This window comes from Micrasema longulum, unplaced genomic scaffold (genome assembly GCF_059751315.1).
Source record: "Micrasema longulum isolate JH-2025_06_02 unplaced genomic scaffold, ASM5975131v1 h1tg000818l, whole genome shotgun sequence".
NCBI lineage: Eukaryota > Metazoa > Arthropoda > Insecta > Trichoptera > Brachycentridae > Micrasema > Micrasema longulum.
Genome location: NW_028278010.1, coordinates 25529 through 42759, shown reverse-complemented (window position 1 = coordinate 42759; position 17231 = coordinate 25529). Strand labels below are relative to the sequence as shown.

The window sequence follows — 17231 nt, the reverse complement described above, 5'->3', positions numbered from 1 at the left end:
TAATTTATTACCAAAAGAACTTAAATTTAACTAACATTGTAACAAGAGCAAAATAAGATAGTGGCTACTCGATCAAGAGTTTATATATGAATAGTAGCTTAGGTGTAAATATTTCAATTTTTCAAATATTTTCTTGTATTTAAAAAATTAATTTATATATTATTATTTGTATAAACATGTTTATTCTGATCTTTCCGGCTGTTAATTTTTATTTGTTATTCATTGTTTTTATAAATGTAAATAATATTATTAAGTCAGTATAAATATAATCTTCACCAACAAGCTACAAAAAGTGGCTTGGTGGGATTTTAGTTTTAGTAAAAATATAACAAGTGATTTATTTTTTTTAAATTGTAAAAATTTATAATTATGCTATTAAATAAAAAATAAAAAATAAATTTCATGGGGAAAGTTATTTTACGCTAAACGAGAAAAAAGAAAATAACCCAACAAATTTCTAACTTATACCACGTGAGCGGAGTCGCGGGTAAAAGCTAGTATGTAATAATTTTAACTGCTTCATTAATAATCATGATTCGTTTTGTGCAAAAGGTTCTCGATCACTAAATAATTCCTAGGCATTTGAGTTGGCGAGCTTTACTTCAGTTTCTATAGGAGTCCATTCGCGGTATGTCGTTCACTGAACTTAGCCGATAAACATCTCGATAGTGCCCGAAGTCGTGCTAACCACAAACCAACGGACATTCGGGAATATTTTATTTAAATCAGATGGCCATAAAAATAAAAAAAACACGCGAAACTGACATCAACATTTTACGATTGAATTAAAAAAAATAATACAATAAAATTAAGTATTTGTTTACACTGTGAAATTATTAAAATTCTTATGAAAGTTATTCACGAATGACAGTTTGGTAAGGGATCCAAAATAAAATACTTTTATCGGATTTAATTCTACTGTTATATTTTTTAAATGTATGTGACGCGTTTCGCCTCGTTAAGACATTATTAAACGATGGATTATTATTAATATATTTATTTGATATTTTCAATCGTTTGATAATGTTCTAACAAGACAAAACGCGTCACATACATATATCTAAAAAAAAAAGTAAAATAAAATCCTATAAAAGTGTTTTATTTGGAATACGAATGAACACATTCGCTTGAAAATGCCCTAACAAGGCGAAACAATTGTCACGAAATTTTTGTTTTTATATTTGTAAAAATAAAATAAAGTGTTCAGTAGACTCAAATCAGTATTTGATTTTTAATATTATAAGATTATTTTATATTATTAGCAGATATTTCGAAATTGGTTCGGCCTATTTGGTTAGACATATTTTTTTATTATTTAATATGGTTGCATTCATATTTTTTTTATTTATTTCAAAATATAAAAATGTACAAAACATAATTGTATTCCCATGAGTTAGCAAACTCATTCTGGGATAGATACAATTAAAGATTATCAGATAAAAAAACATTTAGTTAAACATAATTAAAACAAAAATGGACAAATATCGGAAATTTTTTTAAAAACAGATTATAATATATTATTTAACATTAACTTACATAGGTCAAGTATCGAGAAATAATTAAGGAAAAGATTTTTTAGTGTTATTAGATTTCCATTTGTAGACTGGTAAGAAATTGATTTAAGGTTAAGGCAGGAGGTTATATTGAGCAGAGGCAATGTAGAGGAGTGACCTCAATCCGAATTTAGAGGAGTTTAATTATAAAATATTTTTATAGAGGAGTTTAATTTTAAAAGATTTTTTTTACTTTTATAGATTTATTCAATATATTTTTATATAAAAAAGGGACTAAAAAGCTCTTGTCCTTGGAGAGTGACTTAGACTTTTATAGTTTTATTTAGTAATTTAAAGTTATATAATTTCGAATATACACGAGAAAAATAAAACGAAATGAAAAGAAAAACAGAGAATAATTAACACAGGAATACAAATTAAAATACCACGCTGTTTTTCATCATCATCATCATTACATTTCCGCACCTAATGGTGCATAGGGCACTGCATTAAGTACATCAATCCCAGCGTATCTTGATATTTGTTTTTGTTACATGAATGTAAGATGATCAGTCTTACGCTTTAAGAACCAGTTCAGGGACTTTGAAGTATTCTAGTGTAAAAACACGCTTTCAAATAAATATATGCGGTTTTTACTCGGGTTCGAAAAATTCTGCAAATTTACTAATAGTTTTTTATTTTTTATTTCTTTGAAAAAGAAACTATTTTGACCATGACTTGTGTATAATTTATGAATTTATATATTTTTTTGGTATCTGAGTGACTTAATTAATCTCAAATTCGTTAATTTTTTGTTCTTTGTAAATTTGTAAAATATAATTTATTTTTTAAATACTATATGAATAAATAATTTATATAGATTTTCCGTATTGAATGTTGAGGGTTTCTTTAAAATTACTTTGATATCTAATATTTGTCCTTTTGTAAGAGGGTTTATATATAAACTAACACTTCATAGAACTGTGAATTGAACAATTTGAATTTCTTTTAAGTATTAACTTGATAGTAACTTTATGGGAGTAAAATAAATGAAATAAAAATACATTACGTTAAATTATTTATTATTATAACCAACGGCCGTAGCCAATTTGTACAAAATTAAAGTTAAATTCAAAGTTATATAAAAGAAAGAAAATATAGTCAACTGTAATGGTTAAATTCAATAAAAGTAATGTATTGGAAAAAATGAATAAAAGATTTATAGTAAAACAGTGAAGTATAAGAAGATGAGTAGTAAAAAAGAGATGCATTTAAGGTTTGTAAATCTTAGGCACACAAATTCAGCAAAAATTAAAATAAATAGACCTTTATTTTGTTTTATTTTATTTGGGAAATCAACAGTTCTACATACATGTTTATAGTAAACAAACAGATATAGTGTATAAACTTAGAACTAATAACAGATTTCCACAAAGTATACAAAGTTAGTAAAGAAAATATATTACAGATTAAATAAATACATATAAGTTTATACGTATAAAATTTTTATTTTCATGTACTCATAAATATTTTTCAATAATCAAAGATTTTTAAATATTTTTTTAAGAACAGTAAGTTATTGTAAATTGGACGGTATTAGGACAAGAATGTTTGAAGAGAGGATAAGGAGGGGAAGGGAGATGTACATATTTATTATTATAATGTCTATTAAGTTACAAAATGCATTTTTAGTGTAAATTTTAATGTTTGTGTAATCTATATTTTTAATTTTTTTATATGAGTATATTTTACAAACATACTGAATGTCTGGTTCATCGGTTATTGTTGCAAAGTCAGTAGTACTTACTTCCTGTGTACAACTGCTGTGTTTGTATATATAATGTTTCAAGAGTCTCAAACAAATTATTTTATTTATTCTATCTTCAAATTAAAGAAAATACATTTTAAAAATAAAATAAAAATTTTGTATTTATAAAAACTAAAAACAAATATAAATATTAAATATACAATGTTACACTGATGATTTTAATAAATATTTTTGAAAACAGATAAAATATAATTGATAAATAAATAAAAACAATTTAGTCCAATGACTTGAAGTGAATTTAAGTGAGATTGTGATTATTCGTTTATATCATGGTGCTTCGGTTATTAAGGTAAGATTAATTTTGAATAAAATATTTTTTTTTCTGCATAAAATACTTGTTATGTTTATTTTTTAGTTCAATATTTAATTTTACTTGATATTACAAAACTGTAAATTTTAAAATAAAAATGCAGTGAATATAGATCACCTACATGAAGGCAAGGTGATCTGTCTTACGCTCCAGTGTCAATTTAGGGAGGAAAAAACAAATAACAATCGGTTATTAACAGTCATCATCAGATATTAACAGGTTTTTTTGAGTATCTACTTATTTTTTATATTTTTTATTTTTAATTATTTTTTACGCGCCTAAGGCTTTTACATACATGGAAGTTATATAAAACATTAGTATATAAACAACATAAAATTTAAAAAATACAATATTTTTTTTATTTTTTATTTATTTACAATTTTAAAAAACCCGTTAGGGTTACATTAGAAATTTAATATTGTCTAGTCATTTTATGTCTCGTCTAGTCTAGTTAGTTCAGTCATCATGTGCTTTTTCAGATTGATTTTAAATTTATAAAGCAATAAGGAATAAAACAGTGTTTGGAAGTAAAGTTGGTATAAAAAGAAGATGAGTATATAAACAACATACATTAAAAAAATACAATATTAAGAAATAAAAGATAGGAACAGTGTTAAAAAGTATAGTTGGTATAAAAATAAATAAATTTAAAAAAAGATGAGTGTGTAAACAACACAAATTTTAAAAATACAATGTAAAAAAATAAATTATAGGACTGTGTTTAGAAGTACAGTTAGTTTTAGAAAAAAAAAGTTTTAAAAGCTAGATATTTAAAAAAAAGTAATACAAATAGAAAAGCAAATAAAATACAAACATATTAAAGAAATGCAGTTTGAAGGATAGGTAAAAGCTAGGTACATAATGTTATAAAATACAATATAAACAGAATATTAAGTTTTATTTGATATGGAACATATTATACATTGATATTTAAAATTTACAAGACTATATAATGCAAATCGATATTTATGTATGAAAATGGCAGCCTTTATGTAACCGTTGATCGAAATACGCTGCATGACGTATCTTCCAATCGGATGGGGAAATTGATGATAACGATGATCTGATTGGAATGTTGTATTTTATTACAATTAAAAACGTAAACTATCGCGAATGCACTGCATTTGGAGTACCAACTCAGTGCCCTTTGCACCGCTGGGTGCAGATGACGATGATAGCTGGTGAGGACGTGTTATTCTGTCTAATTTTTTGTCAAGTAGAGAAGATTTATGATTTAGACCAGCGTTTATCAATCTGTGGGTCGCGGTCATGAGGAAGGTAAAAGAAAAAAGCTAGTGTTTTAGGTCCTACACTACAACAAACACACAAAAATGCACGTGAGAAGGCTGTCTGTATATTTTTTTAACAATGAGGAAGTTCAGTGCTACGGAAAATTAGTTTAAAAAATTCTTTCACGTTGTAAAATATAGAAGTTTCTCTAAAATGCATGGAAAAATTAAGAAAAAATGTTTTAATAAAAATGAACTGCTTTGAATTATGTCAGAAGTTATTTTTCTTGTTGATTGATTTGTTATTAATTTTGTAAAAAACCTATTATAATATTATTTATATATTTTCTACAACAATTATCCAAAGATACAAAACTATAAATCTTCGTTAATTATCTCCCAATACATACATGTATGTCAATAAATACTTGCTTTGTTATAAATTTTTCCGAAATTCAAATATAAATACCTAAAATCTCAAACAAACAAAACAAACAAACCATCACGCCGTTTCCCCGTAAGGGTAGGCAGAGAGGATAGAACACCACAATACTCTATATTTGCATACCGATCTCGCTTCCTCTACATTCATACATCTTCTCATGCACGCGCGCCGATTATTCCGACTTTTGACATGTCCATCTTTAAGTATTTGTTAGATTTGGTCATGCCATGTCTTTCTCGGTCTTCCTCTATTTCTGCATCCATCAACATTCGCATTGTAAATATTCTTAGCCGTTCTCTCGCTGTCCATTCGTTCTACATGTCCAAACCAGCGCAGAGCTCCTTTCTTGATTTTGTCGATAATGCTTGTCTCAGCCTTACATAATGTACGGATCTCAACATTTGTGCATCTATCGTACATAGTTTTACCACACATTCGCCTGAGAGATCGCATTTCGACAGCATTTGGCCTACTTTCATCCCTGTTTTTCCAAGTCCATACTTCGCTCCCACACATCAGGGACGGAACCAGGACTCCGTTGTGAACTGCCAATTTTGCCTCTTGTGACAAGCATTTATTTGCCAAGGTCGATTTAAGTGCACCGTTCACTCTGTTCCCGGCACTCACCCTCCTTTCAATATCTTTCTCAGTCATTTCATCCCTAGTGAACATACTTCCCAGATACACAAATTCCTCTACTTGTTTTAGTATAACTCCATTCACAGTGATTTCACATTTAGTCATACTTTCGTTTCTTTCAAAAACCATCACATTCGATTTATCGACATTCATCAGCAAATCGCTTCTCTCGCATACATCGTAGACCTTTGTTACCAAGAATTGCAGTTCCTCTTTGTTGTTAGCAAGGAGTACAGCATCGTCAGCATACAAAAGACAATTGACTTTAAATCACCCAATTTTGCTCCCATTCTTAAGCCTTTCAGTTCTTTCATGCAGTTATCGATATACACGTTGAACAGCCATGGTGACATAACACATCCCTGCTTCACTCCTTTATGAATGTCAAACCACGATGTGTATGATCCGTTTACCCTAACACATGCTGTGCTGTCTTTATATGGACTTATGTCCATCAGAGATTTATGAGTTGTTTTGGACTTTAAACTGACATACAATGAGCATATAGATAATACAGTAAATAAATTACAGAAATTACTTGACTTAATTAACAGAATATCCTCTAATTTTACTAATGTCCGTACAATCAAAACTCTTTATTGCTCAACTGTTCGCCCTCTTCTAGATTGTGCCTCCGTGGTCTGGTCTCCATTCTATGTCAATCGCATAAATCACATTGAATCAGTTCAACATCGCTTGCTTCAAAAAGTAGCGTGGATGCTTTGACTAGAGAGAGGGAATTATTCTTATGCTGATATAGAGCCCATATTTAATATTTCTAGGTTTACAAAAACGTATAACTAATATTGATTCGGCATACTGAATAGTATAATCGATGTTCCATCATTACTGGGACAAGTGAAATTCAATATTCCAACTCGTAGGTTGAGAAACAATGAAGTACTGTTCATCGATCAGCATATAACAAACTATGGCCTTAAATCTCCAATGACCCGTCTTTGTCGTATTGTTAACTCAAGACAAGATCTGGACTTTTTTGGTTTAAGTTTACAAAGATTCAAACGAGCACTAAATAAATAGTCCAGATCTTGTTTTGATGTCCCTTATGTTTGTCAATGCTTCTTTTTTTTAAACTATTCTTTTATTGTAATATTTTAACCCTATAAATTGTATACATTTTAATAAATAAATAAGAGATACACGCTTCAACAACGCTTAGAAAATAATTCAAATTGTTTTATCAAAGTTTACGTTCTATCGCGACCACGCTGCTTGCGCTTACGCCAATTTTTGGTCGACGAAACCGTCTAACATGACGGACTATTGAACGTTTGGTGCAAAAATTCGAAACAAATTGCCGCATTTGGACAAATGAGTAGCCTGAAGTGATGCGCGAGACAATTTTATCCAAAAAAATTAACTGTTTGGTGCGGTTTTCATGACGGCGCGGCGGCGTCATCGGCCAATTTTTCTCTTTTGATGAAAACGGCGCGTCAGCAACCGTCAAGGGCGATCGCTACAGGGCCATGATATTAGAATATTTTTGGAACTAGCTCGACGCTATGAACTTGGACGATATGTGGTTCCAACAGGACAGCGCAACATGCCATACAGCATAGACATAATCGAAGTATAGAAGATTTAGCTTAGCGAGCAATCGCTCGCGAATGGTCGCCTCATTCATGCGATTTAACCCCTTTAGACTTTTTTCTTGGTCTTTATCAACAAGCCAGCGACGCACGTTAGAAGAACTGCCGGCCAACATCGAAAGTGAAATTCCTGGTATTTCAGACGATTTGTGTGCCCGAGTCATGGAAAATTGGGTCTAGAGTATATTTGAACGATGTCGTATTCCATAGATAATGGCATTAATTTTTCTTTTGTTTGAAAAAACAAAATGCGTCGCTCTTAATGAAAAACTCTTTATAATAAAATTAAGGTCCCGGAGGACGCCATGTTTATTTTACTTGTAAAGGGGTCGCGTGTTCAAAAGGTTGAACAACATTGGTGTAGACAATTTGCTTAATTAAACTCTCATACATTGTTTATTGTGATGCATGGTCATTAGGAATTATAAGGGAATTATAGATATATAGATACACAGAACACCATGTGTATTTGGTCATAATCACGTTACTTTTGATTGACGATACTATAGGAAATAATATTTCACACAAAGAATTAAGAATAGTCCAGAAGGAGCGTACAATCATATTTGAATACATCGGACTGTGTCCAAAAATGCCCCCACTATTTTTTAATTTTCTTTTATTTAGAAAACATACAGTACAGTTTACATTTTTACATTTTTTACATTTTTTTTTGCACCACAACAGGCCAGGAGGATTACATCACAGAGAACCCAGGCTTGAGAAAAATCACTTTTTTTTTTTTTTTGTGTTCTCACCGGGAATCGAACCCGGAACCTTCCGTGCGTGAATCAAGCGTCTTGACCACTACACCACGGAGGCCGCCAGTTACATAGTTTTACATTTCACACAGTTAGTTAGACTTAACTCTAATGGACCAGTAAAGTTTCTATATTATTAAGTAATTATATGTAAGGTTATTAATTAAAGTACAAAAAAGAGAAGGAAAATAAACATAAATGGAAGTTGTTTAAAAATTAAAATTAAAATAAAAAAATTAAGAAAATTTGGAAAAGTAATTGAAAGTTAAGAATTAAAATAAAGAATGAAAAACATGCTCAGATGTAAAAATGAAATAAAAAAATATCATTTTTTTAAAAAGGAAAAACATAAATATACAGATATATATTTTAAGGGATTCAAAGAAACGATGAGAAGAATCTTTAAATAAGAAAATAAATTTATGTCAATTTAAAAAACATCTTTAAAATTGATGACACATAGTAAGGCAGCAATATATTGATTTCATATACATATACAATATAAGTAATTAAAAGTAGTTTAAAAGTATTGTCGCACTATGTCGCACTTTCGCCGCGCGCATACTTAAAGTCGCCGCGTAATGTTGCCATGTTGCGAAAAATATAACCATAACACAAATGCAATTAATATAAAATTTAAAAAAAGCTTTTTGTTAATTTCTCAAAAATTTTATTGTAGACGCGAAAAATTGACTGACACAACAGAGTAAATAAGTAAATTGTATTTTTTTTTTTTTTTAACAAAATACATAAGAGGTAAAAAAGAGCATTTAAAAAATTAAGGATAACTACATAGCAATTAAATGCATAATAACAGTAAAAATAGGAAACAAAAAATAAAATAAAGGCATGGCCTGTTCGTGGGTATGTAAGAAATGTTTGTAAATTTTTGCTCCTATAATAAATAGACAGGTATAATATTTTTGTGTAAAATAAAAGAGAAAAGAAAATATTCCGAAAAAGATTAGAAGGTACTTTTTTATTTAAGAGTAATACTTAATAAAAAAAATCTCTTGAAAACTGTATCAAAATCCACCTAAAGGGAAACGAGATGGATGTAAATAATGTTTAAAATATATTTATTTAAATCAAACCTACCTTATTTGGAAAAGCTCCTTTGCTTAATTTTTTCAATCCCCCTTTGTGTCATAAAAATATTTCCCCTCAAAATGCATTGAGCAAATTATGCTTCGCTTTGTTGGTTTCCAAAACTCATCTCGCCGTACTCTTTGTATTATTTTTATCCACTCCATTTTCCTTCTTTCATCAGCGGGGAAGCTAAAATTCCACCAAATCAATTATAACCAATGTTCTTATTAATAAAAAGTAGCGTAAAAAAATTGATTACCCTGGCAACACTAACAAAATGTCTATTTTGTTTTTTTTTTAAAATCTGACAAGAGGAATTTTTTTTTTGAGTAATGCATTTGCTACATACACATGTATTCGGCACTTACACATGAAATGCGATCCCATCCTGTTTCTTTGAGATCCCAGCAGTATTTTAACACTTCAAAACGACACAACACGGCATAGTTGAATTAAAATCGGCAGTTGCGTACTGAGCGACGTCTTCAAATAAACTAATGGGTAAAAACCGACTCATCTTTGAGTAGTATAGTCGTCTTCTGTTTGATGTGCGTATGCGGTTTCTGGACTAATCTTAATTCTATGATTTTACAATTATATGATATTATTTATTATTAATATTTAAAGCATTAACTTTATGATCAAAGATTTTACTAAATGTTTTTAAAATAACCACTTACCGACTTTTCTATGTCTACCGGTTTCGAGACGTACCCGTCTCTTCGCCAGGACACCAATTAAAGCAACATGCAAACCAATCCCCCTCTACTTTTTTCATTAATTCTCAAAGAAGAGAATATTTTCGTAATTTAATCAGTGCATGTTTGTCCTAATCAGTGCATGTTTGTCCTAATCAGTGCATGTGCTTATTAAAATGCATGTCGTGTTGGTTTTATATTTTTGTGCAACAACTATGGTGAAGGTGTATAGTGGGTTTTGCATGTTGGTTTGCATGTTGGTTTAGTTGGTGTCCTGACGAAGAGACGGGTACGCCTCGAAACCGGTAGACATAGAAAAGTCGGTAAGTGGTGATATACGAATATTTAATAACATTTAGTATGATATTATTTGTGTATACAATGAGGAAGTTCAGTGGTTTTTATATATTTGTTGGCCAAAATTATTTTTTTTGTGTTATCACCGCTATGATTTTTTGAAGTTTTGTATTTTTTAAATTACTTCGCATGTGACATCTCAAGTACTCTGCCATTTTTTGTCCTTTAAACATTTTGAATATTTTACGAAAACAAATATCCCAAGAGACTTTCTGTGGCTGAAATTTTATTATACTACCATGGAAATAAGTATTGAGAAATAAACATATTTTCTTTTCCATTGTCAGTTTTAAGATGAAAAATTCTTACGGCGATAAAATTAAAACAAAGTTTATACAAATGCTGGAAAACTGGAAACATAAATAATACCTGGAGTGATATTCCAAACGCTCTTGCGGCCGTAGGAAAAGCTCTTATCTCGCCTTTTTACGTTCATAAATTGTTAGAGGCATTTCATATCGAGTCCCGTCCGTAGAACTCGTCAATCTGTACTCTTCGACATTCCTAACTCTATGACTAATTATATGAAAAATAGCACTCTTCGAAGAATACAGATTACCTATAATGACAGTTTTAGTAACATCGACATATTACACTGTAGATACCATATTTTTTATTAGATCTGTTAAAGACATTTAAAATTTACCTCCTGCTTGACTTTTGACTTTTAACTTATACTTTATCTTTCAATTTTAAATTTTGATTCTTAAATGTCACTCTTAATTTAAACGTTTAATTTTAATTTTAGTTTAAACTTTTAATTTTAACTTATACTTTTGATTTTAATTTTAATTTTAACATTTAATTTCAACTCTTAATTTATACTTATTCATATGTACATCTACTACCTGCATCTAATAATTTATTGCTGGTTGTGTATTTTTACTAAGAAATATAAATGTTCATGGAAGCAGAGAGAGAGGGAGGAAAGTAAAGTTGGAGCAATACAATGTCTTCTCCCTTTTATGTACTTTTTATTTAATATTTATTTTTTTCCTTTTATAGAATGTAATTATTTTTCACCTCTCCTCCTGCACTCATAATAAATTTGTGTGAAATCTGTAATTAGTCTTACTTTTTTAAATTGTTCTTTTGTACGTTGTATTTATATAAAGAATGTTTGATTTCCTTAATAAATAAATAAATAAATAAAAAACACGAGATAAAAATGTTTTCTGTGGCCGCGAGGGCGGTTCAGAATAGCTCCGCTGCAGTATACTTAGTTATTTAAAACTGTACAAAATAAATTAAAAAATATTTTACAACATATCAACAATATTTTGAGGAGTTGAATCCAGTCCTTGTCTATAAAAATGTGGCCAAACTCAAAATATTGTTTACATATGTTAATATTAACAGTACCCAGGAAGTTGAATCCAGTATTTAATTATGTAAAATATAGTCAAAAGTATTTAATTATGTACCTATCTACTTTTATGTAATACTGATTTTTTTATTTAGTTAGAAAATATAAATATACTAATTTTTCACGCCCATGAGACTTTCACATACTTAAGACTTATTAAAAACACGAGTATATAAACAACATGAAATTTAAAAATACACACAAAATGAATAAAAAAGTGTTTAGAAATAAAGTTGGTATAAAAAAATATAAAGAAGCTGTAAATTATTTAATTTAGTATGAGATATTGAAAATAAAAATTTGGATTAAAAGAAATAAATTCAAGCATTATATATTATATTACATAAAGAAATACAGGATGACTTGAGTTTTGACAGCTGTAACTGTCAGTTCGTTCACTGTTAAGCTCCAGTAATTTTGCCATATTAGTGTGTTTTTGTGATTGTTTTCAAAGTTTATTTAGTTTTTTAATGTTTGCTGGCAAAGGAGTACTTCCCAGATAAGGCAAATCTATCTTTATTTTATTAATTTGATCTTAATTTAAGTTTTTAAATTTCATACTACTGACATTTTCATTTTCAGTAGTAAATTGTAACAATAACTTTTGTTGTTTTTCTTTCTATGGTATAAGATTTTTTAGATTTATATTATTTGATTTTCTGGGAATATGGAGAGAATCAAAACGCGTCGTAATGAACCTCCTGACATCTCCTCTACATCTTCATCAAACACTTCATTATACTCTTCCCCAATTTTACCAAATAGAGTAAGAAAACTGTGCAAAAATTAACCGGTCAAAGTTATTTTAAAACAAACATTTTGACCCCGATTTCTCAGTTACTTTCAACATCAAACCAACTTCATTCGCAGATTCATTAGACATTATCATAACACATATGCAGAGAGAGACAGCGGACCATAGAATTAAGAATAGTCCAGAAACCGCATACGCACATCAAACAGAAGGCGATTCAACTACTCATAAATGAGTAGGTTTACGTTTTGACCCATTAGTTTCTTTGAAGACGTCGCTCAGTACGCAACTCCTGATTCGAATTTAACCATGCCGTGTTGTGTCCTTTTAAAGTGTAGAAATACTGCTAGGATCTTAAATAAAAAGGATGCAATCACATTTCATGTGTAATTATAAAGTGAATGTGTTTGTCACAAATGCATTACTTAAATATTTAATTATTTTTCCATCTGTCAGATTGTCGAAGTAACAAAATGGAAATTTTGTTAGTGTTGCCAGGGTAGTAAATTTTTTTACCCTATTTTGCTCATATAATTAGAGAAATAATGAAAATTGAACCTCGGATTAAGCAACGCCTTGGTGAACATTTGGCTGACATTATCTTCAAAACATAAAATATTATTTAACATGATATAAAAATATCCGTTTTACGTAAAATAAAATTTTTACATTTTACATTTTTTTTTTGCACCACAACAGGCCAGGAGGCCTAATTACAGTGGTGAATTACATCACAGAGCACCCAGGCTTGAGAAAAATCACATTTTAATTTTTGTGTTCTCACCGGGAATCGAACCCGGAACCTTCCGTGCGTGAGTCAAGCGTCTTGACCACTACACCACGGAGGCCGCAATTTGTTTTACATTTTAAGTTCAAAGTTCATTTATTCAATTACTCTTATTAAACTACCCTTTATCTAATCTGTAGTGTCAATCAGTGTTTCCGCGTGCACAATAAAATTTTAGAGAAATTAACAGATTGCTTTTTTTTTACCTTGCATTTGTGTTGTGATTATTTTTTTTTCCCATCAAGCAACATTACCCGGCGACTTAACGTATGCGCGCGGCGAACGTGTGTCTGAGTGGGGGAACTATTGGACACAGTCCGATGTATTCAAATATGATTCTACGCTCCTTCTAGACTATTCTTTATTCTATGCAGCGGACCTTTCTGTGTTATTGTCCAAAAAATGTTCTTCCCAACTCATTTTTCTCTAAAAATGTCATCGAACTTGGTAAACTCATGCATTCTCTTAGTGTCTACTCGTATTTACAATTTTGTTCCTCGTGCGGAAATAAAATCTATTGGTCGAAACCGTGTGTCAGTGCAATTTGTCGTCTATTTAGCGGCAAACGCTTTTATATATGATAAACGTTTGATAACCCATGGGTGTAAAGTGTTTATTCTTAACTGTATCTTCACAAACATCAACAGATAAAAGAATTAAAGAAATATAGATGTTCGAATATGGGCAGAATATTGAATGTTACACAGTGTAAAAAGTGGCCACTTAAACCCACCATTGACATGCATAAGCCCTGTAAATGTCTTGACTTTTGTATTTCCTTCTCTAAAATGTTCTTCATCTCTGTTGTTATATGTTAAGTTTATTAGATACATATCGAGTGAAACGCTCGAATTTAAATTTTGTACCTGTCTTGCCCTTTCAGCGTATATAATGAATACATAAATAATATATCAACAATATTTGGAGAATGTCTAACTGGATTTCACTCCCAAGGGCGTTATTAAGATCTGAATTTATTGCAACAAAGAGGTAAAACATTTTACAGAAGGGATATGGAAGTCTAGGCATGTACAATATTGTACAAGGCTTATTACCTGTCTTTGGCTGGTTTGTGTTAAGTGGCCACTTTACACACAGCGTATTATTCACCATTACCTTTATTGCCTGTGATACTCTCCTTTTAAAACCACAAACTTTCCTAATGACTTTAAAACTTGGAGCGCAGTTTATTGAGCAAGTTCATCAATATAAATATTTAGGATGCTGGCTGAATGATAAATGGGATCATTCGCAAGAGATCAAAGTCAGAATAGAGGTGGCGCGAGACTGCTTTTTCAGGATGCGTGACCTTCTTTGCAGTAGAGACTTTAATTTAGACCTCCGAATGCGCATTACTCGATGTTACGTCTTCTCGGTACTTTTTTACGGCGTCGAAACGTGGACACTCACCCAAAACACTTCAAAAAAGATCGAAGCCTTTGAAATGTGGTGCTACAGGAGGATATTAAAAATCTCCTGGGTGGATAGAGTCCGAAACGATGATGTTCTCCGACGGATGGAAAAAGATAAAGAGGTACTGAAGACCATAAAAAAAAGCAAACTTGACTACTTTGGGCATGTGATGAGAGGCGAAAAATATAACATTTTACAAGTCATTCTACGGGGAAGGATTGAAGGGAGACGCAGTGCAGAACTTGCGCGACTGGTTCCATTGCAGCACTCAGTCCTTGTTCAGGGCAGCTGCCAATAAAGTAAGAATCGCAATGATGATTTCCAACCGCCATCGGGGAGAGGAACCATAAGAAGAAGAAGAAGACTCTCCTTTTAATACACGTAGCGCGAATTAAAACGCTCTTAAAGGGGTAAAACCTTTGTACAAGCATTACTACTACCTATTCTAGATTACGCTGATGTTTCCATGCCTGATTTAAGCTGTGAGCAACTTGATAAACTTGAACGACTTCAGAATACATGCATAAAGTACATTTTTGGCCTTAGGAAATATGACCACATTTCTGATTATCGTAGGCAACTGAAATGGCTCAAAATTAGACAGCGGAGAGACTATCACTCCCTCTCACTTCTGTTCAATGTACTTTATAGTCCTAACGCTCCTATATACCTGCGTGATAAATTTCAACGGTTATCAGTTCATGGTTTACCTCTTCGTTCTAATTCTTAAGGCACATCCACAATTCCTCTTTCTTCTCTAACTCATATAGTGTCTATGCGGCTCGACTGTAGAATCATCTCCCATCCACCGTTAAAGATGTTACTACATTATCTCTGTTTAAATCACGTCTGAAGAAACATCTCCTTCCTCTTCCTTAATCTCTCTTCCTTTCCTTTCTCCTCTTTTTTCCTTTTTACCATTGAGTAATAGTTTTGATTTAAGGTAATTTATAAACAAATACGTTTATTTCTATTTTTATAAATCTTTAGCTTTTTAATATTTTTTTCTATCGAATATGTTCTGTAACTTGAATTATAAAAATAAAACTTTTATTTTATTGGTTGGTTGGAAGAAATTGCCATTTGGCTTTAAGCCCGCCAATGTACAAATAACATTATGTACAAAAAGTTAAATGAATAAATAAATATAGTGTTGCTACCGCGGCATTAAGCTAGGGTTTCCTAGGACAGCGGTGCCCGTATTTTAACGGCCGTAGTGAACGGTGATGCGGTGGATAACCGTCGTAACGGTGACTAGAGAGTATTTTCCTAAGAAAACGGTGTTATCAACACCATTTAACACCGTTTCCCTAGAAAACCACTCTCTAGTCGACGTTACGACGGCTATCAACCGCATCACCGTTCACTGCGGCCGTTAAGATACGGGCACCGCTGTCCTAGGAAACCCTAGCTTTAGTAGGTAAATTACGTGCGAGCAACGCGTTTTCTAACCCCCAGACAGCGTTCAGAGTCGCACTGCAGGTTTCAAAATTTCGATACTAGCACATCGATAGTCTAGATAGTGAAAATGCCTCAAGTCTCGAATGAAAGCCCCAATCCCAACTCAACAAAGGGCCTTTGGCCGCATGGATTTCGGTACGCGTTACTCGTATTTTATGAAATATTGTGATAAATAAATAAATAAAATAAATCTCCAGATGTATTAATATATCTGTGGTCTCGTTACCAAGTAAATTTCCACAATCCTTTATTGAAATAGATTGCTATTCGATAGATATTATTTGATATGATATAATGTAATAGCCGACGATAGCAGACTTGTTCAGAGAATCGATCAATGTAGAATTAGGACGAACATTCTTAATGAAATCTGCAGCTCTGTTGTACGGCCAGAATGATGTCACCATATTGTCAACACATTTCTACATTCTGTCCCATAAAGGACTTTATATGGAAGATATACAAAGAAGGAATCGTGTGTTAGAAATACCACATTGTAAATCGAGGCTCGCACAGAGACATGCATATTTTATAAGCCCAAGAATTTTTAATTCTTTTTTACTGATAATATTTCATTGATTACAAACTTTCAAAATTTTCCTTCTTTTAAAAAACACGCACTATCCTGGATTCAAACTAAAGATACAAACTCTTTTTTTCTATGATTTATTTTGTTGCCCTTTAATAATAAGGAATATTTTTGTGTTTTTTAAATATTTTTTATTTTCTTTTTTAATTACTATAAAAAAAATACCATAGGTATTATCTTTTACAGAATATCTTTTTTTTTCTTCTTATGTCACACAAAAATATTATAACTGTCCATTATTTATTATAGGAGCATAAATACATCATTTTCTTGTATACCCACGAACAGTCCCATGCCTTGGTGGGATTTTTGTTTACTATTTTTACTATTAATATGTATTTCATTGTTATGTTATTATGCTTTATTTTTTAATACTCTGTTTTATCATTTATGTTTAGTGTA

The 17231-nt window shown here is 30.9% G+C and overlaps 1 protein-coding gene across 1 annotated transcript in view; it reads left to right on the top strand.

The window, feature by feature from the left end:
* Positions 1–762: 762 nt before the first annotated feature.
* The window catches only part of LOC148278851 (collagen alpha-1(XX) chain-like), a gene marked incomplete at its 3' end in the record, with an annotated part of 41929 nt that continues 25460 nt past the window's right edge, over positions 763–17231 (top strand). The window contains exons 1-2 of the mRNA XM_088230775.1: positions 763–875; positions 3503–3610. Of these exons, the coding sequence (XP_088086901.1) occupies positions 3591–3610 (20 nt within the window). The remainder of the gene's footprint in view (positions 876–3502; positions 3611–17231) is intronic.